The 25,353-nt window shown below is 37.3% G+C and overlaps 2 protein-coding genes across 2 annotated transcripts; both read left to right on the forward strand.

Moving 5' to 3' along the window:
- The first annotated feature begins 9,632 nt into the window (after window positions 1–9,632).
- LOC121739207 (chromosome transmission fidelity protein 8 homolog) lies at window positions 9,633–24,818 on the forward strand. The gene is made up of 2 exons (XM_042131561.1): window positions 9,633–9,696; window positions 24,488–24,818. The coding sequence occupies exons 1-2, from the start codon at window positions 9,677–9,679 to the stop codon at window positions 24,798–24,800; spliced, it is 333 nt and encodes a 110-aa protein (XP_041987495.1). The 5' UTR covers window positions 9,633–9,676; the 3' UTR covers window positions 24,801–24,818.
- LOC121739203 (general transcription and DNA repair factor IIH helicase subunit XPB) lies at window positions 10,081–24,622 on the forward strand. Its single transcript, XM_042131555.1, has 17 exons — window positions 10,081–10,125; window positions 10,243–10,308; window positions 10,533–10,683; window positions 11,164–11,304; window positions 12,815–13,009; window positions 13,813–13,958; window positions 14,851–14,999; window positions 15,790–15,956; window positions 16,254–16,424; window positions 16,756–16,976; window positions 17,876–18,059; window positions 18,630–18,855; window positions 19,188–19,305; window positions 20,509–20,651; window positions 22,049–22,132; window positions 23,013–23,196; window positions 24,488–24,622. Exons 2-16 carry the CDS (start codon window positions 10,251–10,253, stop codon window positions 23,193–23,195), a joined length of 2,337 nt encoding a protein of 778 aa, XP_041987489.1. The 5' UTR covers window positions 10,081–10,125; window positions 10,243–10,250; the 3' UTR covers window position 23,196; window positions 24,488–24,622.
- Window positions 24,819–25,353: the final 535 nt, after the last annotated feature.

The raw sequence follows: 25,353 nt of genomic DNA on the forward strand, positions 1-25,353 counted from the left end.
GCCGCCCGCTACGAGTGTTGTTGGTGTGTATGGCCGATGGCTTGGCATAGAGTGTGCGTTCGTGTTCCTCGCGCTGTCTTTGAGTTTCGCAAAACTAAGACTGAAATATAATAAAAGATAACACTATAGAGTCTACAATTGAAACATGTTATCTTAGATAAAATTAATTGAAATAGAAACAATTAAAGTATATAATATTTAATGAATCTTTCGATTGTAACCTACGATGATATTGTATATTGTGAAAGAGGTCAGTCAAATAGTAAGCTAATGGTGTCTCGCAGTGTACAGTATGTTTTAAGTGACCTATGTTAAAGTTTAATTTCTATCCAGCAGCTATCGATGTGTATTTAAACAACTTTTATATTGATTTACTACTCGTATATAATGATGCATATCAATCCAGTAATCGCAAGGAATATTAGTTTACAAATAAGAGTTAATATTTTATTGTAAATATTTTTGTCTCTAATTTAATCTTTAGTATATATACGATGACCAATGCCAATTCTAGAGAGGGTCGTTACAATTGAGTGTTTGCTACATTCCATATTTATGTTGAATATTTTCGATACTTACTGTACTCGCTTTTATTTGTCTGCTGTTATATTATATCCATTCAATTCAGTGTGCGACGTGCGTAAGCTTCAGCGCTGTAGTTTTGACAATAATTATGTAGACGGTTCTTTCAGGCTGGGCGCACAATCAGAAATATCCCCTGGGTTACAACAGCATTGTATTGTTTCCATTCTTAACGTTTATCAAAGCATATTTTACCTCTATTATATCTCTATAACTTTATATTTTGTTTGATTATTAATCAGATAGTACTGACTCATGTGCGCCCTTATTTAATATTATAATAGGCCATAAGGTAAACTATTTCAGAGGTGACTATTGTTTTCCATAATTAGGTGATTTTCGCAAGTTAGCTGTAGTAAAAAGCAAAGACACTATTCATTTTATAACATTAATTTAAATGTAAAATTTAATTTATGCCATTCTGTTACTTGTAATCGCTAACATTTTTGTTATACACAAATATTTTACACAAATAAAGACTAGGTATGCTACACACTCCAAATTAGATTCGCTTATAGATTAAGGGTCCGATTATCATACCTCGAATCTCGGATCGATTGTATAAATTTTACTATCGAATTAAAATCCGCAGGTGTTAGATTGAACTCGTCGTTTTACTTTCTACTTCAACTGACACCGCCCATATTGTGTACGTACTCCGGCCTCGATTGGGAGTGTAGCATGCGTTTATAAATTAAGTTTAGCGCCTCAAGTTGTAAGTCATGACGATTCATTTAATTTAAATGAATCATCTGATGATTTAAAAATAATAGCATATTATTCAGTGTTCATTACTTTTACTGCAAAAATTATATTGGACTGTACAAAGCAAGTTTCTATGGTTTTTTATGTAAGTAAATAATTAAATATAATTGTTACTAGGTTGCTGTTAACCTGTATTAGATAAAGCAATAATTATTTTGTGTTCATTTCTGTTACATGCTTAGCTCTGGTTGGCATCTGCAGCCTATAACTACTTAATGGCATTTTTCTATAAAACCGATCAACCTGTAACGAAAAATTATTTTGAAGTTGTATTAATCATTATGTTTTTGTGTGTTTGTTCTTACATAGCACTGGTTGCTAAATTATTATTTATGTAGTAAATAGTCTGCTATTTGCCATCCTTGAGAAATTATTGCTTTGAATTTGTGAAAGTATTGTCCATCAGACCATTACACAATTCTGATTTGATTGACCTACCTTGAATATTCATGGATGACGAGAATTTGTGCAACAGTTGAATTCGATAATAACTATTGATTGCAGTTTGTATTGTAAAATATCAAAAGAATAATGATAGTATGAGTCTAATATTGTTTTTAAGAATCTGATATTGTTGATAAAGAATATAATATTATAGGTTTAATTTTTTGGGACAATGTAAGATATGGTCCTATTTTTTACTTGTTCAATATTTATTTTGTAAATAATTTGAAAGCCCTGAATATCACGGTGCTATATTGGTCCTATTAGCATTTTATTTCTTTTAAATATATGAGTATTTACCTGGTTTAATTAATTTTAATAAAATTATTATTTGTCGAAAAGATTTAATGAGAGTATTATTTTTATATTGGGCAATATAGACTAAGTTGTAGCCAATATAGACTAAGTTAAAGTCGCAAAGAGTGTAAGAACCTAAAACCTGGTTCCTTAATTGACCCAATTTAGTTGATAACTTAGGCATAAATAATAACCTAGGTATATGTTTAACCTCATGTGTTCAGTAAAATTTTAAAGTCGTATTTTCCTACTGTGTTTGCAAAAATTTATGTTGTATATTATTAACATATTCAGATTCTTATAACAATTTGGTATTAAGTTCATGACTTCATCGGGATAAGTGATTTAGAGTGTCTCCATTTACTGTACCTTACTATTATTAATAGTTAAATTTTTAAGACGTAGTAAAACTGTCCTTGTACAAAACGCTGATGTAATATAAAAGTTGTTTAAATAATATCACCAAATAGATATTTAATCTAGATATTGAACAATATTCCATTTGTCATGTAATAATAAGTGAAAGCAAAAGCAAATTTTAAATAATAAAAAACTGCATTAAATTATGACCTACCAATACAGAACATGGAATTTTATTTTTAAATAACCTTACTTGTATTATTAATTAAACTTTATTGGTCGTATTTCCATCTCTATATTTGCTGGTAGTCCTTACCTCTACATGCCTCTACCAAAACCTGTAGCAAAACAAAGTGATAATACTTTACGATCCGTAGGGATACTTGTAGGTATCTTAGAGTTAAAGTAGCAGCGCTGAAAGAGCATTTTTTTCCTTTGTATGAGCAAAGTCATGACGGCGAGGCGCTTGCCTATAAAAAATTAAAAAAAGTGAAATTTAAAATTAATTAAATTGCAAAATTGTGACGTCACACTACCGGCCGTTCCCAATATTTCATCTATCTCTGGTTTTGCCCTACTAGAGATAGGAATAGCTCACATTAGACATAAAATTATGTCAATTGTGAGCTATTCCTATCTCTAGGGCAAAACCAGAGATAGATCAAATATTGGGAACGGCCGTAACCCATCGATCCCCAAGCGGCAGCCGGCTGTCTGTCTGTCAAAGTCTATTGTGTCTGGTATACCCACGATGGAGGTGCTACGGAGGGCCGGGCGGGCTCACAAAATATGTGACTACCTATGAGTCCTATGACAAGGGAGAAGGGAAAGTTTAAAAGTCATGTAAATCGTGTGACGTATCACGTACTTAATGGATGGTCCTTATAGTAAGTTATACTAGCATACTGCATTACGTAGTTTATATCCTCTTTGCGGTTTGCCCTACTGTTACAAGGTGTGCTTCGCCACGAATGGGCTGGTGCTTGGTACTACTACAGATAAATACGGGTGCCTGGTACTACTATAGATAATAGGCATGATGTATATATTTTTTTATTTTTTTTCTTATCGGTAATTGAAGGACACTTAAAAAATAGAAACATCGTTGAAAGAATGACTCTGATAGCTTAAAAATTCACCAAGATATAACAATTAAAATATCTCATAAAAAAGACCTACCCGAAACGCTCCATACAAAGTGCTACGAAAGACTGACGTCAGTCTTTCGTAGTTTGTACGCATCGGGAGACAACTTTGTTCGACAGGTATATATGTCGCAGCCGACTGGTTTAAATAGCCGTTCAATCAAACAGCTAGCCCTTTGACTGAACAATGCCATTCAATCACACGGCTAGCTTTTAGATTGAATATTTTAGTCGCTCAAAACGTTCAACACTACAGCTGATTCAAAAGCCGCCGTCTAATTGAAGTAGTTCAGCGCGCACCGCTGCGGCGCTAGGTGCGTTTTATTTACAATATGGCATCAACTAGCAGGTGTTTGTGGTTGTTTTTCGGAAAGAAAGTAGTTAATAAAAGTTACAAGTGTTATTAAAGAGACAAAAATTATAGAGGCACAGACGAGTGAATCAAAATTTCAACAAATATTCGAGGAGAAATTACGGGATTATGAAATGGATGGACGCAGCTGCCCTGAAAGGGGGGTTCGGGGGCAACGCCCCCCGTCAAAATAAAAACAAACACAATCCAGAAAGTCCAAAAGTTGGTTAGGTTAGAACTTAGACCACAACACAGAGGGAGCCGAGCGAGCGCAGCGAACGTGCTGCAGCAGCAGCCGGCGACCGTCCTTAATTAAAAGGGGGGCTCGGGGGGCGCAGCCCCCCGCCAAAACAAACACAATCCAGAAAGACCAAAAGTAGGTTTGGTTAGAATTGTGACTGTGTTGTGGCAACAGCCGGCGACCGTCACAAAACACGCCTCAGAATTTTGAATAATCTTTCAATAAAATACAAAAAGTTTTCCTATTCTCCCATAATATTACATATTAAGCTAATGGTCGCCCTAGTTAATTTGCCATTAAACCAGGTGGCTAAGCGTCGTCTAGCTGTAGTGTTGAACGTTGTGGTCAACAAGTCGGCTAAACGACGTATAGCCGTGTGATTGAATGGCGTTGTTCAGTCAAAGGGCTAGCCGTTTGATTGAGCGGCTATTTAAACCAGTCAGCTGCGACATATATATTGCGTTTATGAAAGTGGTTTCATAACAAAAGTTGCTTTTAATTGCATAAGTTATCGAATTGTATACAAATATTAAGAAATTTAATTGAAAAAAAATTCGACTTGAATATCCAACTTTAAAGGCGCTTAACAAAAAAAAAATACAAATGCTATCAAGCTGAAATTTTGATAACACTTATTTTTTACCGTGTTTTCTTTATTTTATTATCAAAATTCGCTAATCTTTGACCTTGTCATCATCCCTATTGCGGGCGTAATCATGCGGAATTTCCGCCGTGTAACTTCAGCCTAGTGAAAATATAGGAGTCAGAAACATAAAAAATATATTATGGCACTTCTTATTCATTTGTTTAAACCATAGACATAATATATATGGTTTAAACATATTGTCTTATTAGGGAATAAATAAATAAAGCAGGATAATCAAAGTTTTAAATATTAAAAATAACCCCCCCCCCCCCCCCCCCTTCCCCGGGATGTCATAATATGTCAAAACAATATCGGCAAACTCTCAAGTCTTGACTCTTGAGTACTGTTGACCTTTAAATTTCGTTATTACACTACAGTCTACACTTTCAGGACTCGGTAGTTGACATTAGGGAAAGAGTGACCCCTTGCAAGGGCTTCGATATTAGCCGGCCCTGTACTTTGATACCCAGGTTCTGGGCCAAATCTGGGGGGGGGGGGGGGGGACAAATCAGATTTTTTATAAGCTAGGTGTTTATAAAGAATAAAAAAAAAAAATAATTTTTAGTTGTAAATATATTGTATTGCAAACAAATGGCAAAAATTCATTTTCTTAATTTATTTTTATAGATAAAAAAAACTCCACAGCCGAACATATAACCTCCTCCTTTTTGGAAGTCGGTTAAAAAGTACTAGACATGTACTAGATAATATACTTAGTACTACTAGATTAATATACGTCAACATGATCCAGGGGGGCAGGTGCCCCCCCCTCGGTACGCCCATGCAGCTAGGTGATTAGTAATCAAGAGAAGGCAAGACGTGTTGACAGCGACTGATTTGTGCAAGTTCTTTATTTTCCTGTAATCACTACTCACCTGCACTAATCAACGTGAAAAAAGCCCTAAAATTTAGGGAGTAAGCATAATAGCGCAATAACGGCCAGGTCACGGCGCGCGGCGGTCATCGAGTCTGCCCTAATTTTGGGTAAAGGTTAAGGCTCTATTCCACCGCGGCACACGCTGTGCACGGCCACGCACATGCGTGGACGTGCACGGATTTATTTCTTTGACTACGTTGATCAACGTTTCCATTGCCTATGTACACGCTTCCGTGTATCCCGTGCATACAATATTATGTCAGTTAACAAGAGCTGGCACGATCAACACATTTAAACATTGCGCTTGTGTAGTGTCTGTGAATAAGCGCGTGGCGTGACGTCGTACTACATACGCATCATAAAAAGTCTGTCCATCACTCTCGCGCGTGATGTGTGTATCATAAGAGCGTGAAGGGCTCAGTTATTGTTTTTCTTATAGTACCTACTACTGTTTTTAAATACAGCGTGATGTTATAAGTCGGTAGCGTGTGATCGGTGCGCGGCCAGGGTTCGGAACCGTACGATAGTTTTCGTACACATAGGATAATTTTGTGCGTACGTGCGATGTACGATAGCATATTATTATCGTACGTAGATTATACGATAATTTTTATCATGATGCAAACATATTATATTTTTAAACATACTGTATGGTGAAATTGCATAAGTGTGAGTACTGTGAACGAGCCAGCTTTAGTTAACTAATCTATAGCATGCGTAGCGTGGCCAGCGTTGAGCTACGTGTGCACTATATTCGAGCAAGCTACGTGAGTCAATTCGTGCATAGCGTGTCCGTAGGTTGCAGTGGAAACAGTCACATATATTTTCTTACAAAGCGAAGCTTGACACACGTGCGTAGCCTCTCCGTGCGCCGCGGTGGAATGGAGCCCTTACCCAAAATTACTGTAGTGTGGAGTAATACCATAGTAATACCGGCTGTACCTATACAAAGTCAGATTGTCTTTTTCTGGCATATAAAGGTCCAGTAGGTCTACTACGAAACCGTTTTGAGACTCAAACAATCGGACGAGAATGTTGCGTCCTGCTCTAACGACGTCATTTCACGTTTGTTAGAGTAGGAGGCGGCATTCTCGTCTGATTGTTTGAGTCTCAAAACAGTTTCATGGTACAAGCCCTGGTTACATTATTAATGAATAATGATGAATCGTTTATCGCTTGATTTTTTTATAATAAAGCTGTATAATTTTTATTTGTTACCTATTTTACAAACAATACTGATAAAAAAATCATATCTGACCTTATCTGACACTCTGACAGCAGGGTCTCCAGATTGGGCGACAAGTAGCCAATTGGGCTATTTTGCGGTCCCCCGCGGCTACAAAAAATTTGGAATGGCGACTTATCGCCTGTTGGGCGACACGGTTTTTTACTTATCGCCTATTGGGCTACTGCCTACTATTGTATTTTCGTGAACGCGGCCATAATATCAACGAACGCAGCGATGTGTTGTCTATGCGCGGCCACTTCCACTCATAATCTGTGGTTCGCCGCGTGGGTACTGGGTGGCTGTTGAATATCCATGAATATCATTCTGTTTAGGAGCAGAGAGAGGCAGTAGCACAGAGTACTTTATTATATACTGGAATAGAGACCTCACTCCCTTTATTTTGTGGAAACCGCAATAAAGCGCCATCTGTAACTTTACAACGGTCTAGTACCGTCGTAAAGTTACAGATGGCGCTTTATTGCGGTACTATGGATTCTAGTATTACTATAATATGTACCTAAATATTTATAGAATATTAGATGTACATTTAAAATTAAAATAAAACAACAGAATTTTATACATTTTATTTATTACAAGAACATTATTTTATTTCAAAACATTTTAAAGCAACACAACACTTCTACAAAGTACAAAGAGTCCTATCTCAGTTCTTGCACAGGAGCAATCTCACAGCACTTACAATTTACAAACACACAAACAGGAGGAACGGAGGCTCTACTCGACGGACATATGCACAGAAACAAACAAATTTCTCTGCATTATATATTAAGTCTATGTTTCTCCGTAATTCGTAAGCCGCAAGAAAAAAGCGTAGACGCATATCTATGACAGATAGCACCACACTCTTCTTCTTCTTCTTCTTTTTAATAATGGCTCCTTGGTGAGTTGCCACTTGCCAATATCAGAGTGAGTGGCAAAGACTCTGTGCTGAAGAAGGTCTAATGCTTAAAATAAAATATTTTCAATAAAAGGTATGTATTGTGTTGTATTTTTGTAACATAACAGCTATAATATTATTTTTCCTTCTGGTAACATCGATAAAAATATCCCAACAAAGATGTCAAAGTCAATCAAACTTTTTGCTTTCGAGTGTGGTGCGAAGCATGTAAAACCATAAACTTAACAGTGTGCTCTACAATTTGTCGAGTTGTTACAGTTACAGGCTCGGACATTGTTGCTCGCCTGTCTTTCTTGCAAAAATTAGGGTAAGGGATAGTTCCCTTTGTGAGTGTGGGCTAGACGAAGGTACATCACGATCATATATTTTTCTCTTGTCCTAATAACCATTGTTCCCTATATGATCTTCTCCCCGCAACCATTCCCCGTCCTATCAATTTTAAATCTGTGTTATGTTTTGTAAATACGTCATTTATTAAAGTGTTATGTACATTTATTGATACTAATAAAATAAAATTGTAATTAGTTAGTAGTTACTAACCCTAAATGTTTGTGTTGTTTTAGGTTCTCTCAACAGACTCATTTTATAAAAGTAGTATACTGTACACTTGTTTAAAATACTATTTTCATAAAAGATTCTCAAATTTTGTATATTTACTTATGTATTTTAGTTGCAAATAACTCAGTAGTGACATCTAGTACAATTTATGATAAAATCTGATGCGAAAGCTTTACAAGCGCCATCTCTTATTTTGCGACGGAGTTATTAACTATTATTATCCTACCAAATTAAAAAGTAAGCATTTCATACAATAATTAGGTACTTGGCTGGTCTTCTTTATTTTGGAGGTTTAAAATTCTTATGTTACCGTGTCAAACATTCTAAGATTGTACACCCTGGGCAGTAGATATGTTGGATCGTAATTTGCTCGACACCATCCAACTTTTTGCAGCAGATGACGATTAACCACTGGATACTCGGCAAAAATCTGTCAAAAATAGAAATCCAAAAAAAAAATGGCGCCCCTTGTTTACAAATAATATAATATTTTTACATCCAACCCACATTTTATGTTTCTGTGAAAAACATTAACAGCTATGTTAAATTTTCTATCTATCAAGCCATCATAATTATAGTATTTAGTCTGATTTAATATTTTTTTCATGATTTAAGATTATTAAAATTAATTTCGTTTAATATGCATAAAAGATTTTTTATTTGTAAATACATAATTTTAAAATAAATACTTAATATGAATTATAGATTTTCATTGCTAAATATACTTTTATAGATAAAAAAAACGCCAAAAATAAAAACAACTGGTTACCACTAATACAAATTTACAAGTAAGTATCCAATTAAAGCAAGAATCTTATGTTATATATTTTATGCTTCTTGAATTAAACGAAGCAAGTCTCCTTAAAACATTGATTAAATTACATGTAACTACATAACTCTAATGTAATAGAACAGTAGCATGCATGATAATATTATTCATACGTTTTATTGACATTACCTACTTTTAATTACCGTGTTTTTTTTTATTGGGCTACTTTGGGCTATCTTTTTATCGCGAAGTGGCGATTTGACCGGTCTTTGATCTGGCAACCCTGTCTGACAGTGACATTAATGTCAAGCTTACTTATTTCTAACCTCAATTTGTTTAGAAAAATTGAAATACTGAGGACTGAGGACTGAAAAGGTTCTTAATTCACAATAACTTTCAAAGTAATTGTGAGCAATTAAATATTATTTACTTATTCTACATGTATTTACTAGCATTTAGTGATCCAAAATATAAATAATCATCTCTTGAAATCATGCAAATATATCTAGATTGGTAAGTGTCTTCATAGTAGGTATCACAATTTACATCAGATTATTTATAAATATAAATCGTTAAAAGTTAAAACATAAATACAGATCGTTTGTTGGGCTATATGAAAGTTTATCTCGTTTATTCGATACACTACCCAACAGTAACTTCTTCCCTAGAACTAAGTATTTACTATACCAATAACATTTGTTTTTGTTTGGGAACATTTGCAAACAATTGAATTATAAATTTGGACAAGCATTTTAAATGCATTCGTAAGTTAACATTATTTCTTCAAATAGAAGCTAAAAATGTCTTAGAACAATAAATGAAAACTTTCCTATTCAGCAAAAGGTTATCTGGTAAATACTGCACATTTCCTTGCAGGCGTTTTGTTATTATGTATAGGTTTTAAATCATTCAAATTGCGTCACCAGCACAAAGGCTTATAAAGTAAGTAAGAAAATTATTTTATTATGTCCTAAGTTATAAATAAAATTATGTTTATATTATATCATACTTATTATACAGCCTTTTTTCTCGATAACTTCACAAAACAACCTGTTTTAGGTAAAGGTATGGGGCCACCAAAGAAAACTAAGAAGTATGACTCAAAGGGTGGGAGTGAAAGATCAGGTATTCAAAATTCTTACACATTATATTATCCCATCAATCCCCAAGCGGCAGCTGGCTGCTGCATAACAATTGAAAATCTATTGTGTCTGCAATACCCACAATGGCTCTATATAGTATATTGTGTAATACAGATATTATAAATAGTTAATATTAAACCTCGTCTGGTATACCAAAAAAGGCACTTAGCACAAGGAAGGAAATAATTAACATATTGTACTTTGCAGGGAAAAAGAAAAAAGTTGAGGAAGACAATATAACAATTGACCTTGTTGATGATGACAATGCTGAAAATACCGGAGTTCCTGTGGCTGCTATGCAAGATGCTGAGAAGAATGATCAAGTACCAGAAGATGAATTTGGGGCCAAAGATTACAGGTATGATGTTACTATGTGATGCCTTATATTTTTGTGTGTATGTTAAATAAGTTCATAATTATATATATTGTTTGCATTTTACGCGATAACATGACTTTATATTATAACATGATCATTTTTAGGGTTCCATAGTCAACAAGGAACCCTTATAGTTTCAGTCTGTCCGTCGGTCTTTCGGTCTTAGCACATAGACAACAAAAACTTCATTGGTAACGCCGGCCTTGTACTTTGACTGTACATTATTTCAAAAAGTACAACTGTTAGGGACTGGGCGCCATATAACTTTTTTACCTACTATCTAATAGTGTATAATTTATCTTTGTTGAGACTATATACCAAAATGCCCATCACCCTTTGATTAGGGGTTAATCCGTCACTGGTCCCTGGTTGTTTGTGCAATATAAAGATGACTAAGTGTTGATGAAACCTTTAATCTCGCTGAACCTTTATGGGAACTTATTGTACTTTCTATTTTCTCAGGAGTCAAATGGAGTTGAAGCCAGATAATGCAAGTAGACCATTGTGGGTGGCACCAAACGGACACATTTTCCTAGAGGCATTTTCACCTGTGTACAAGCATGCACATGACTTCCTTATAGCAATAGCTGAACCTGTGTGCAGGTAATTGATAACTAATTTGAATAAAAAGAATTTAATCTGGGGGCATGGCAGTGCCCCAGCCAAGCTTTTTAGTGAAGGCACGGCCGTGCCATACTTTTCTCAAAGCAGTTCGCGGCTATTTCACTCCCCCTTTATCTTCAATGTTAACAAAGCTAGGGATTTAGAATTTCGGTCTCTAAGAGCAAGTATTAAAACTAGCTTAACTTCCAAATTTTAAGTTACTACATTTTGTCACTCACTGACTGACAGATCATCAAAATTCTAAGGTACTTCTAGCAGATTTAGAACCTTGAAATTATGGATAGGTCTTTATTCACAATGAAAGGAAAAATTATGAAACCGGCCAACTGCGAGTCAGACTGGCGTACATATGGTTCCGTACCGTAAATTTGTATGGGAGCCCCCCTTAAATAATATTTTTATTTAATTTTTATTATTAATTATTAAAGTTGAAATACAGTTGAGTATTTTCTGAAATTTTCAAAAACCTTACTTACTGTTACCATTATGGATATAGAGCAAAAAAGGGGAAAAAAATCGTGTTTGTTGTATGAGGCCCCCTATTAATAATTTATTTTATTTTAATTGGACTGTAAGCTTTTATAACGACACCAGAAATACATAATTTGTGAAAATTGCAACACTCTAGCTATTTCTGTTCTCGAGATCCAGCCTGGTGACATACGGATGGACGATGAACTAACAGCGAAGACTTATTAATAATAGGGACCCGTTTTTATCCTTTGGGCAGGGAAACCTAAAAATTGAAAAATAATAGAAAAATATTATTTTTCAATTTTCATCTTTGTAACTTTGCAAGAACAGTTGAATTTCGACTGCATATTTGTTTTACGTACGGCTTTAAGTTAGTTATGTACTTAATGAAATAGTATTAATTAAATAAAAAATAGTATTAACAACGTTAACAATGAACCAATAATTAAACTCGATTAAAATATAAATGTAATCAGTACTGCGATTATAGTGGCTTGGCAATGAGCACTAGATAAATAACCAGGGACTAATTGGATTTTTTGGTTACCATCGGAAACATGCGTCGTTAACTCATTACAACATACTAAAACACTTAAGGCTTGCCATCTGTGTAAGTATGAACTCCTCCAAATATGCAGTTTTATATTTGTTTCTCTTGTGCTGATTGCAAGCCACTATAATAATTATGAAATTAAGAAATCTATTGATACGTTTACTAAATGTTGATTTAAATTACAAAATAACTTGAATGTGATCTGAAAACTTTTTACGACAGAAGTATTTAATAGCTATGCAATATTTTGCTTGGCTCCTTTTACATTTCATGTTTTTGATGGGATTTTGATTACCAACTCAATGTAAGAATGATTATGTGTACAAGACAAAATCGTAACTTTATTTTTTATTACAGTAATTTGATAAATGCTTTAACTTATGTATAATAGCACAAGTTATTTTCTTCATTTTTATTACAATTATAAAAAATATGTGAAATAAAATTTGCTTTACATTTTAGACCCCAGCACATACACGAGTACAAACTTACGGCGTACAGTTTATATGCCGCCGTGTCAGTGGGACTCCAGACCAATGACATCATAGAATACCTGCAGAGACTCAGCAAGTGTGCTGTACCAACTGGAATTATTGAGTTCATACAACTTTGCACGCTATCATACGGCAAAGTTAAGTTAGTTCTTAAACAAAACAGGTTAGTATGTATAAAAATGAAAACTGAAATTATTATTTATCCATCCATACTTCCATGCTAATATTATAACTGCAAAGTGTGTCTGTCTATCTGTCTATCCATCTTTCTGTTACCTCTTGACGCCCAAACTGCTCAACCGATTTTGTTAAAATTTGTTAAGGAGATACTTTGAGTCCCGGGAAAGGACATAGGATACTTTTTATTTCGGAAAAATGCACGGTTCTCGCGCGATAAACGAGTTTTGGTGCAACGGAGTTGCGGGCGTCATCTAGTAACAAATAATAATACGTGTGCCACTAATTGTATTGAAAGATCATTCAAGCTTTAATTTTACTAGTCCCTCAGACACGTACGACGTAGCGAGGTACGGGCAGCTGCCCCTCCCTACAAGAGCGATCGATCGTTAATGCTTACGAGTTTCATACCTAAACGTGCAGTGGAGAAATTTGCGGTGGGAGAGGGGAGGTATTCAATCCCAGTTCGTTTGCTCATATTTTGTTAAAAACCACGAATTCTAAGTTTAGGATTTTCTAAATCTGCAACCCCCCCACTGCTAAACCAATTTTGAAAACTTCCTATGAAGATACTTAATAGCTTTGTATCCAAAACTTCAAAAATGACAATATAGGCGTTGCGTTCCTTGACGCATTCAATTATTAAATGCGCCAATATGAAAGTTGATGGCGAAAATTGAAGATGAAAGTGCACAATGTGGAGTAGTGTGGACATAGCTATTGTGTTTCTTTGTTGTTGTTTGTTGTAGGCAACTTCTCGTTTGAGATGAAAAATATTTTCTTATTCAGGTTCCTGGTAGAGAGTAAGCATGTAGAAGTGCTGCAGAAGCTGCTGAAGGACCCCGTGATCCAGGAGTGCCGGCTGCGGCGGGACGGAGACGACGAGCTGCTCGCTTCAGCCCTGCCCACCAAACCGGCCACATCTTCCAAACTAGGTGATTGTACCTGCCGACCCGAACCTGTAGTCCGAAGACAGGTCTTTAGAGCCCTATCTGGTATACAAGTTACAACTAATGTAACGTGTTTGGGTACTCGTATTTTTCGGAACAATTTCAACTTCTTAACACTTTCATTCAATTTCTTGGAGCACGTGTAGTAGTTTTTTAAATGTTTAGTTTAACGGATTCATTCAGAGACATTCAATTATTATAATACTTAACATTTATTTAATTATGATTTTGTTATAAAATCCATACATTTCCTGGATAATGCTAGTAGAGTTATAATTTTTTTCCTGAATATTTACGGCCACTAATACGATGTCCCTATGTTTTCTTTTTTTTTCATAATTTAATTATTAAATAAGATATGAACGTTCAAAAACCCAAAAAAATGGCCAGATTTTCCGCTGTGTTCTAACGTCTAGAAAACAGATTTGGCTAGATTATACAAAAAAAAGCAAAACATAGGAACCCAGCTCAAGCCTTTTTTTAATCTTTAATGAAAAAAGTACTTAAATCGGTTAAGTTTTGGAGAAGGAATCAGGGGACAACGAATCGTTGATTTTCTGGATTTTCTGCAGTTGTCTCTATCGCGTTCTGCGGTATAGGCTTGAGGTAAGAGAGACAGCTATAGATATTGCACTTACTTTTTTTTCATTTCTCTAGCCCCTGGTGTATCCTCTTAATTAAATCATTAAAGAAGTGATAACTTGTGAGTAACTAATTCTACTTCATTCATGTTTATAATATTATTATAAACAAAACAATAAATATAAAACGACTACATAATTACCCAACTCCTTTAAATTGAAATCAATGGAGTGTTATACTTTTTTGCTTTATGCTTATAACTTATAAGTAATAAACGACTTTTTTTTATTAACAGGAGAGGAAAAACTAGCCACCAATGGTGCTGTTCCTGAAGATATCAGCCAGTTCTACCAACAGATAGACAAAGACGACGAAGAAGATGAATCCACCGACCTAACAGCCAACTCTGCAGTCGCCTTTGAAGTTGATCCTAATAAAATAGAGGTTGAGTTGATTATAGTGCTTAAAACTTTGAGTAAAAGTATGGTCCCGGCCAATATGTATATAAAAAAACAACTTTCCCTTTGCTTTTTTTCCCTAATTTAATTTTTAGGGTTCCGTACCCAAAGGGTTAAAATTGGGACCTAATTACTGAGACTTCGATGTCTGTCCGTCTGTCTATCCGTCTGTCTGTCCGTCTGTCTGACCGTCTGTCTGTCTGTCTGTCTATCCATCTGTCTATCCATCTGTCTGATCGTCTGTCTGTCTGTCTGTCTCCAGGCTGTAACTCAATAACCGCTATAGCTAATTGCGAGACTTCTGCTTGTATTTCTATTGGCGCTATAACAACTAATACTAAAAATAAAATAAAATTTATATTTAAGGCGGGCTCCCATACAATAAACGTATTTTTTTTACTTTTTTGGCTCGCAATTAATAATGACAACAGCTGGGCACTTGAAATTTTCACAATATCTTCAATTTGTTCTGTAGTCTATTAATTAATAATATAATAAAAATTAAATAAATATTTTAGGGGGGCTCCCATACAAAAACACAATTTTTCGCCTATTTTATTTTCCTCTACTTATAATCGTACGGAACCTTTGTATTAGCTCCGTGTACGGAACCATTCGTGCGCGAGTCCGACTCGCACTTGGCCGATTTATTTTTCGAAAGCTGATCGGTGTTTTTAATAGCTTTAATTCATCATCAGCTTGCTCACAACTGAAATATTTCGAGGTTTTTTTCTTAACTAATAATTATTATTACTTATGTATTTTTATTTTTATAGGTAATTCAAAAACGTTGCATAGAGCTAGAGTACCCCCTACTGGCTGAATACGACTTTAGGAACGACGCGGTCAACCCGGACATCAATATAGATCTTAAGCCGACGGCGGTGTTGCGACCCTATCAAGAGAAAAGTCTTAGGAAAATGTTTGGAAATGGCCGAGCTAGGTTAGTTTTTACTTACACACAACTTGGTTATGTTGTCCTCCTAATTTTTTCTAAAAATGTCACCCTTGCTATGAATTGCTATGAATATTTTCTTATTTCCTGTATTTTTAAAGAACAACTTCCCACCTTTATACTAAAGGTGGCCCCTTTAGTAAAAAGGTAGTGAAGTAAATTTCTTACGCCGGCCGGGATATTATAGGTCATCGACATCATATTTTATCGACTATCGTTATTACTTATTAATATTTTTTTCACATTCAATTCGTCCAGCATCATGAGACAATATGTGTATATTAGGTCGGGCGTGATAGTGTTGCCGTGCGGCGCGGGCAAGTCGCTGGTGGGCGTGACGGCGGTGTGCACGGTCCGCAAGCGCGCGCTCGTGCTCTGCAACTCCGGCGTCTCCGTCGAGCAGTGGAAGCAGCAGTTCAAGTGCTGGTCCACCGCAGATGACAGCATGATATGCAGGTGTGGCGTGTGTGTGTGTGTGTGTGTGTGTGTGTGTGTGCGTGCGCGCGCGCGATATTGTGACGTCGTTTGCATGCTTTTCAAGTTGTGATTGAAATCTTCATGAGTTTACTTGGTTATTATCGGTTTAGGTTTAGGTTATCATCACATAAATATTATAAATTGCAAGTTAAATTATATTTTTTGTGTCTGAAAATAAATATTTTCCTATGCGAGATTCATTTCTTGCCTACATTAGATTTCAAATCAAAATATAAAGAGAGACCCAGTATACTGTTATCAACTGCAATAATTGTATGCATAATACATAACCATTAATATCCGCACGCAGGTTCACATCAGAAGCGAAGGACAAACCGATGGGCGCGGGCATTCTGATCACCACGTACTCCATGATCACTCACGGGCAGCGGCGGTCGTGGGAGGCGGAGCAGACTATGAAGTGGCTCCAGGCGCAGGAGTGGGGGCTGCTGGTGTTGGACGAGGTCCACACCATCCCCGCCAAGATGTTCCGGCGCGTGCTCACTATTGTACACTCGCACGCTAAGCTCGGTTAGTTGCAGATACAAATGATTTTTTTTTAATAAACAAACACAACAGCTGATCGCCCAACGTGGCGCCATTTTAATGCAAAGAAAAATACTCTATACAGGGTGTAACAAAACTAAGTGATAATACTTCAGGGTGTGTATGAGTCCCGTATAAAGAGTTCACTGTAAAAGTAGCAGCTCTAAAAGAGCGTTTTTTTCACTTTTGTATGGAAAAACTCGTGACACTGGGGCGCTTGCCCATACAAATCCCAAAAAGTTTTTGCTCTTTCAGTGCAGCTACTTTCACAGTTAACTCTATACATACAAGGGACACATACACATTACACACTCTAAAGGATTATTACTTAGTTTTGTTACACCTTGTATTATAATAATATTCAATCCAAATCTATTTCGAATTAAATATATATTAGAATTTTAAAAATAATAAACAACAGATATTACACAATATCTACCAAATGTCTGTCGCATTGCTGTCACACTAATCTAAGTTTAAAAAGAAGAATTTTTCACACTTTTCTGGTAAAAACCGGCGTTAGAACCTCGCACGGGGCCCACCGTGCGAGGTTCTAACGCCGGTTCTTCTAGCCGGGTTAGGTCCCGAACTGGTGGTAGACACGTACACGTAGACTTTCTGAAAATATTTGTTTCAAGTTTAATCAGAAATAAAACAGTTTTTGGAACGAAGTTCCTTATCGCGCGTTGCGAAAGGGGGCTAGACGACAAAATTAAGACGAAAAGTTGTAACGACACTTTTTGCTACAGTTGTAAGCTGTTCGGCGTGCGCGTATTTCTCTGTCTGTCTCTCTCATAGAAAGCAAGCCAGTTATTTTCGTTTCGTCTTTCTATTTCGCATTGAACAGTGTCGCTTTGACACATCTATTTTTTTTTAATCACCAGGTCTGACTGCGACGCTGCTGCGCGAGGACGACAAGATCGCGGACCTGAACTTCCTGATCGGTCCCAAGCTGTACGAGGCGAACTGGCTAGAGTTGCAGGCGGCCGGCTACATCGCGCGCGTGCAGTGCGCCGAGGTCTGGTGCCCCATGACGCCCGAGTTCTACAGAGAGTACCTCGTGCAGAAGTTAGTAACGAACTGACATTTAGTAATTAATATTTTTTTAATGCATTAAAGCAGCACATGATTAAACAATAGTTTATATCTTGCCAGCCTTTATAACCGACTTACAAAAAGGAGGTTATAAATTCGAACCGTATGTTAATACAGTAATATTTCCAGAACAGTCCAGTTTTCGTATTCAGTCGTAGTGTATGTATGTTCTCTTTCGTTCGTTCTATCTCCGGAACTACAAGTCCGATTGAAGTGATTCTTTTTTGTTGTACTATAGGTATTTTTCAACTTGGGTAATACTGCAAGTTTCATCAAAATTGGTTTAGTAGTTTTTGAGATGGAGAATTTTATTTCATAATTACGTACAATTTTGAAGTCGGTTTTATCTTTTTAAAATACGTATATAAACAATAGTTTATATCTAGCCAAACTTTTTTTAAATCCTCTGTTTGCATTCATATATTGTCATGGATTGCAAATAAATTTTTCTTTCTTTTTTCTTTTGTTTATTTTATAAGTCAGTAAATATATAACATTTAAAGCTGGCAGAATAAACGTTTTATTTATAATTTTCCCCCGCAGAATAAACAAGAAGATGATGTTATACGTGATGAACCCGTCCAAGTTCCGCGCGTGCCAGTACCTGGTGCGGTACCACGAGCGGCGCGGCGACAAGACCATCGTGTTCAGCGACAACGTCTTCGCGCTCCGACACTACGCCGTCAAGATGAACAAGCCGTATATATACGGGCCGACGTCGCAGAACGAGAGGATACAGATACTGCAGAACTTCAAGTTTAACCCCAAGGTACGCATGATACATGAACAACACGATAATTTTGCCAAACTTTTTTGGCATATTTTTTTCAGTAAGTTTTTAATATTGTATTATTATTATTTATCTGATTGGTAATAATAACTTAATAATGTTTTATGTTATGTATTTTTGGCGCACGTGCGCGCGGGCTAAAAGGCCCGAGCCAAAATCGTCCTTATTATTCACCATTTAACACTGATCTCCATTATACAAGTACGCTAACCTTATGATGCCCTTTGAAACACAAAACACCGCGGGGTACAGCTAGTGATGTATTATATCGGATAACTATTTTAAAGAATATGTTTTTATATTATCTGCAGGTGAACACGATATTCGTGAGCAAGGTGGCGGACACGAGCTTCGACCTGCCCGAGGCCAACGTCCTCATACAGATCTCCTCGCACGGCGGCTCGCGCCGACAGGAGGCGCAGAGATTAGGTGCGCGGACGTTATCTAACATATAAAATTCTCGTGTCAGTGTTTGTGCGCAAACTCGTCCAAAACGGCTCAACCGATTTTAATGAAATTTTGTATGTAGGTACAGTCGTTAGGCCTGAGAATAGATTTTTATCTACTTTTTACATTGACACAAGAAATAATGTATATGGCAAAACAACGTTTATACTGTGTTTTATACAAGCAATAGTATCTAACGGTGTTGTGTATCTAAAATGTTATCGTGTTACACAATGTATTATAATTTATAACGATATATAACTTCTGTGTGTGACTTGGGAGCACCTTTAAGAGGATACACCAGGGGCTAGAGAAATGAAAAAAAAAAAGTGTAATATCTATAGCTGTCTCCCTTACCTCAAGCCTATACCGCAGAACGCGATAGAGACAACTGCAGAAAATCCAGAAAATCAACGATTCGTTGTCCCCTGATTCCTTCTCCAAAACTTAACCGATTTAATTACTTTTTTCAATAAAGATTAAAAAAAGGCTTGAGCTGTGTTCCTATGTTTTGCTTTTTTTGTATAATCTAGCCAAATCTGTTTTCTGGACGTTTGAACACAGCGGAAAATCTGGCCATTTTTTTGGGTTTTTGAACGTTCATATCTTATTTAATAATTAAATTATGAAAAAAAAGAAAACACATTGTATTAGTGGCCGTAGATATTCAGGAAAAAAATTATAGCTCTACTAGCATTATCCAGGGAGGAAACAGGGGACAACGTTTGTATGGAAAGAAGGGCGTTGTGGACTCCTCTTAATATTATAACCGCGAAAATTTGTGAGGATGTTTTTTTTTCTCTTTTACGCAAAAAAAATCACAATATTATTGCATACATAATATCAGATATAGGCTCGGATCTACGATTTTTTTGAACCAGGGAAAAAACTCGATTGTGGCGTGTTATATAAAATACTGCTATTTAAAAAAACTTACAATCAAAAATAAGTAGCATACTCGTGATTTTTTTGCGTAAAATCATAGTATTATGTTGTATATAGTATAAATCCGAGGTTTCGTTTCCACTGGAGCTGAGCGAAACTGTGTTGCGAGGAATGTGTGTGAAAACTAATAGAATCGCTTAGTTTGCCTCCATTTCTATTGGATGTTAAACGCACGTTTCTTGCAACGCAGTTAAGCTCGTTTCCGGTGAAGAAGTCTAATGTAAAGTGTAAATATCGCAGGTCGTATACTGCGTGCGAAGAAGGGCGCTCTGGCGGAGGAGTACAACGCGTTCTTCTACACGCTCGTGTCTCAGGACACGCTGGAGATGGCCTACAGCCGTAAACGGCAGCGGTTCCTCGTCAACCAGGGGTACAGCTACAAGGTATGCTTCACCAGGGGTGCGGTTACAGGGTATGTTTAACCAGGTTACAGGGCGGCGGGGCGGTATGTTTAGCGGTTACAGGATATTAACCAGGGGTGCTGTTACAAGGTATGTTTAACCAGGGGTGTGGTTACAAAGTAGATATAACCAGGGGTGTGGTCACAAAGTAGATGTAACCAGGGGTGCGGTTACAAGTTATGTTTAACCAGGGGTGTGGTTACAAAGTAGATATAACCAGGGGTGTGGTCACAAAGTAGGTGTAACCAGGGGTGCGGTTACAAGGTATGTTTAACCAGAGGTGTGGTTACAAAGTAAGTATAACCAGGGGTGCGGTTACAAAGTAGGTATAACCAGGGGTGCGGTTACAAGGTATGTTTAACCAGGGGTGTGGTTACAAAGTAGATATAACCAGGGGTGTGGTCACAAAGTAGGTGTAACCAGGGGTGCGGTTACAAGGTATGTTTAACCAGGGGTGTGGTTACAAAGTAGATATAACCAGGGGTGTGGTCACAAAGTAGGTGTAACCAGGGGTGCGGTTACAAGGTATGTTTAACCAGGGGTGTGGTTACAAAGTAGACATAACCAGGGGTGTGGTCACAAAGTAGGTGTAACCAGGGGTGCGGTTACAAGGTATGTTTAACCAGGGGTACAGCCACAAGGTATACAGGGATACAGCTAGAAGGTATATTTATTATCATCCCACTGAGGCGTTCAGTGTCGAGGCAAGGACACTGTTTAGGGAATACTGTCAATGCTTTTATACGTGTTAGCTTTGGGGCAACTGCTCTAAATCTGTAAGGAGTAGCATCAGGGTGCAGAATAATATTAATAACACATACCGCATTCTTATGAGACTGCCTAGAGACTGCAGCGCTTCGGACATGTTTGCCGACGCCAGAGTTCCCGATTACTTCGCCGTTGTTAGGGCACAAGTTGCAGAATTCTGGGCCCGCGTGCGATCTTATAGGAACGAAATCCTCGGTGTGTGTGCCGGGTGCCCGGAGAATTCGTTTCCAGCCTACTGGCTATCGGTGCATCGCGACAGAAACCAGAAATGATTTTTAGAATTATTTTTAAACGTATTTTTGTAGCATTTTATTTTATTTTTATTAGTATCTAAAATTTACGATTTATATTATGTACTATTTAATTTTAACTTTTAATTTAATTTTATATGGGTTTATTGCCTGCAATAAATGATTATTATTATTATGTTTGTGTAAGGTATTCCTTGCTCACGGGCAATTAAATCCCGGACCTTTGGAAGGCATGCGTGGGGCCGAAGCTAACACGTAGAGGCCCGTTACACAAAAAAAGTTGTCAATTCCTTATTGGAAAACCCCTTATTATAACCTCCCTTTTTGAAAGTCGTTTAAATTTTTAATAAATAATTTAAGGTGATCACGGAACTGAAGGGCATGGACCAGGAGCCGGACATGATGTACGGCACGCGCGAGGAGCAGGGCATGCTGTTGCAGCAGGTACGTCCAACTCCTATACTAGAGACTATTGCGTTGCTAGAGATTGTATTGATGCGACAGACAAATTGCGAGCTTGTCAAAAAGAGTGCACGCCGATATAATTTTAAAGTACAAAACCTTATTATTGTAATTAAAAATGTGTCAGAACGTTAATTAACGTTCTGACACATTTTTCACTGAACGTTTATACACTTTCAATATTAATATTGAAAGTGTATAAACGTTCTCTGTGAAAATACATGGCGCAAACACTACCATTTGATCGTGATTGTGTTTCGAAAATTTATTTTAGCGTATACTCTTTCTTGACAACACTATAAGCTTATAATACACCGAATTTCATGAGGAGAAAAATGCCCATAAATAAACATAAATGCCCAAGCGCGCCTACTTTATTCTTATAGTCTTCACGTGTTAGTTGAGCTTTGCATAACTGATAACACGACCACCATATGAGGCCTACCATTTTGGGCATTTATTTTTATTTTATTTTGCTACTTCTACTTTTAGACCACCATTTTAATGTAACATAAAGAAGAAATTATAAGTAGGTATTGTATCAAGCGGATCTGTTTCAGCGCTGCTACTTTTACAGTGAACTATTAGGTACTTACTTAAACATACATTCCCTAAAGTATTATCTCTTTACTTTGTAACGACCATCGCTCGTTATCCACCATCGGTCGCTGTTAAACATTTGTGTCCTAACCCACATTTTTTTTAATAAAATTTTGTATGCAGTCTTGTTCTAAATTATCTAAAGAACATAACTGCCTTCATAAATCAATACGTAATTTTTTGTGAGTTAGTAAGGTTCGGTGAGTAAAATGCATAACAGCGCCCATATAATACCATCGTGATTCATGGTGTTTGTGCGCAGGTGCTGGCGACGACAGAGAGCGAGTGCGAGGACGAGCGCGAGGGCGGTGTGGGGGGCGCGGGCGGGGCGGGAGCGGCGCGCCGCGCGGGCACCCTCGCCTCCCTCGCCGGCGCTGACGACGCGCTATACCTCGAGCGACGCGCTGCCAACAAACACCCCCTGTTCAAGAAGTTCCGCTACTGAGGTAAGTGACCGCCCGCGTCGCAGGTAGAATTACGTATCGTGATTCGTGATATAGTCAAAGTCTCAGGCGGCGAGGGGCTTCCGACGCGCCGACGACGCGCTCTACCTCGAGCTACGAGCTAACAAACACTAGGTATTCAAGAAGTTCCGATACTGAGGTGAGGCATAGGTACGTCGAGCACGCAAAATCGAAGGGTAACGTGTGTTGCTGTGGCAAAACATCAGACGTTGACACTTGACAGTATAATATTATATCGCTCAATATCAGGCAGGGCGATTGTGTATCCTGCGTTAGCAAAGCAACAGGCGTTTGACAGCATAATATAATATATTGCACAGTAACTGCCAATTGTCGCTAGATAGATATCTAGGATAGCTCCAAAATCCAAACGATCCAAAATAGGCAGGATGATTAGATAATCATCCAGCCTATTTTGGATCGTTTGGATTTTGGAGCTATCCTAATTCCTACCCATCCTGATAATTATGGACCCTTTAAATCACAGGTTGTTTCTATTTGTTTCAGACGAGTAAAACTTAAATTATATTCCACTGCCAACGGTGGGTGATTTACTAAGTGGCTAAAAATACAATATAATGATTGTATGTCCATAACATGAACAAATTATAATTATTTTAGGAAATAAAAAAAATAATTCTATTATTTTTAGTTTTTCATTTATTTTCAATAAACCTTAAATACCATTGGCCACTCCCTTATAAAGTAAAAAATATACCTTTATAATATTACGTAAAACTTTAAAATACATAAAACATTATAGATTAGATCAGGGCTTCCCAAACTTATTTGTACTATGACGCCTAGGACTTTGCTATTTCTTGACGACGACGACGACGCCCCAGCCCCCCAAAAATAATAATAATATAATAAAGCAAGGCTGGCTAATGTGAAGGATGCGCTTGCTTTTCTGGGCATAGATTCTGAAAGTGGGGACACTGCCCTGGAATGTATAAATGGCATACCTAATGCGCGCGGCGCTCACTCGATTTGGTTGTGTCGAGATGCGACGCCCCTGGGAAAACGTCGCGACGCCCCGTTACGTCGCGACGCACAGTTTGGGAAGCCCTGGATTAGATAATTTTTCTTTTAGCTTTCATAGATCTATTAATAGCTCTTATTTTTTACATTTTATAGCGACGACATAACCGCCGGGAATTCTGACGCCAACGCGTACATTTTTGTCCCTGACTTATATCCCTGTAGGCTATAACAAAAGGCAAGGCGTAAGGCGAAAGTGTTAATCCGGTGTTCATAGCTATATTTGTTTTAGCAAAACGGAAACGGAAGGGGGTGTGCCGGAGTGGGCGCTGGTGGAACTGCAGGGTCTCGTGCAGATGAAGAACGAGGACGGTGGAGGCACCCTGGTAGGAGACCTGCACTTCTTCAACAGGAACAAACACCCCGTACTAGTGCTAGGCCATCACGTTCTCAACGGCAAAGAGGTCAAACTAGACCAGCCCATGGCCGTCGTAGAGAAACATCACGGAGACAAAACCACGTATAAAGTGAAGGCAGTGGTGAAGAAGAAATTGTTGTTCAAATCGAGACCCAAACCGATTATATCCAATGTTGAAAAAAATTAAATATACTTTTTGAATGTATTGGAGTATTATTTTTTTTGCAATTACTAAAATGGACATTATACCTTAAGTCGGTTCTTCCCGCCGGCTTACGGCCCACGGGGATCGGCGCGGCGGTGCGAACGGCGAAGCAGGGAGCATTCATGAGGCACCGTTAGCAATAATTAATTTGTCAATTCACAAGAGTTGAAACAAAATATTGGAGGTAGTTACAAGAAAAATATTAAAATTAATGGGTAGGCCAAAAAAATTGAACGCAAACACCTCTTCATACGTTATGTTTGTCGTCTGTCGATTCACAAGAATTGAAACAAAATATTGGGGGCAGTCACAAGAAAAATCTTAATACTGAGTGTCTAAACACACTAGGCCGAAGTTACGCGGCTGAAATTCCGCATGATTACGCCCGCAATGTATTTTAAATTACCGATGACACACTATTCCGTCGCGTTCCGTCCGTATTTTGTATGCGTTTGACATTGCGGACGTAATCATGCGGAATTTCCGCCGCGTAACTTCGGCCTAGTGTGTTTAGAGTTTAGACAGTTTAGTAGGT

Source organism: Aricia agestis, chromosome Z, assembly GCF_905147365.1.
Source record: "Aricia agestis chromosome Z, ilAriAges1.1, whole genome shotgun sequence".
Classification (NCBI taxonomy): Eukaryota; Metazoa; Arthropoda; class Insecta; order Lepidoptera; family Lycaenidae; genus Aricia; species Aricia agestis.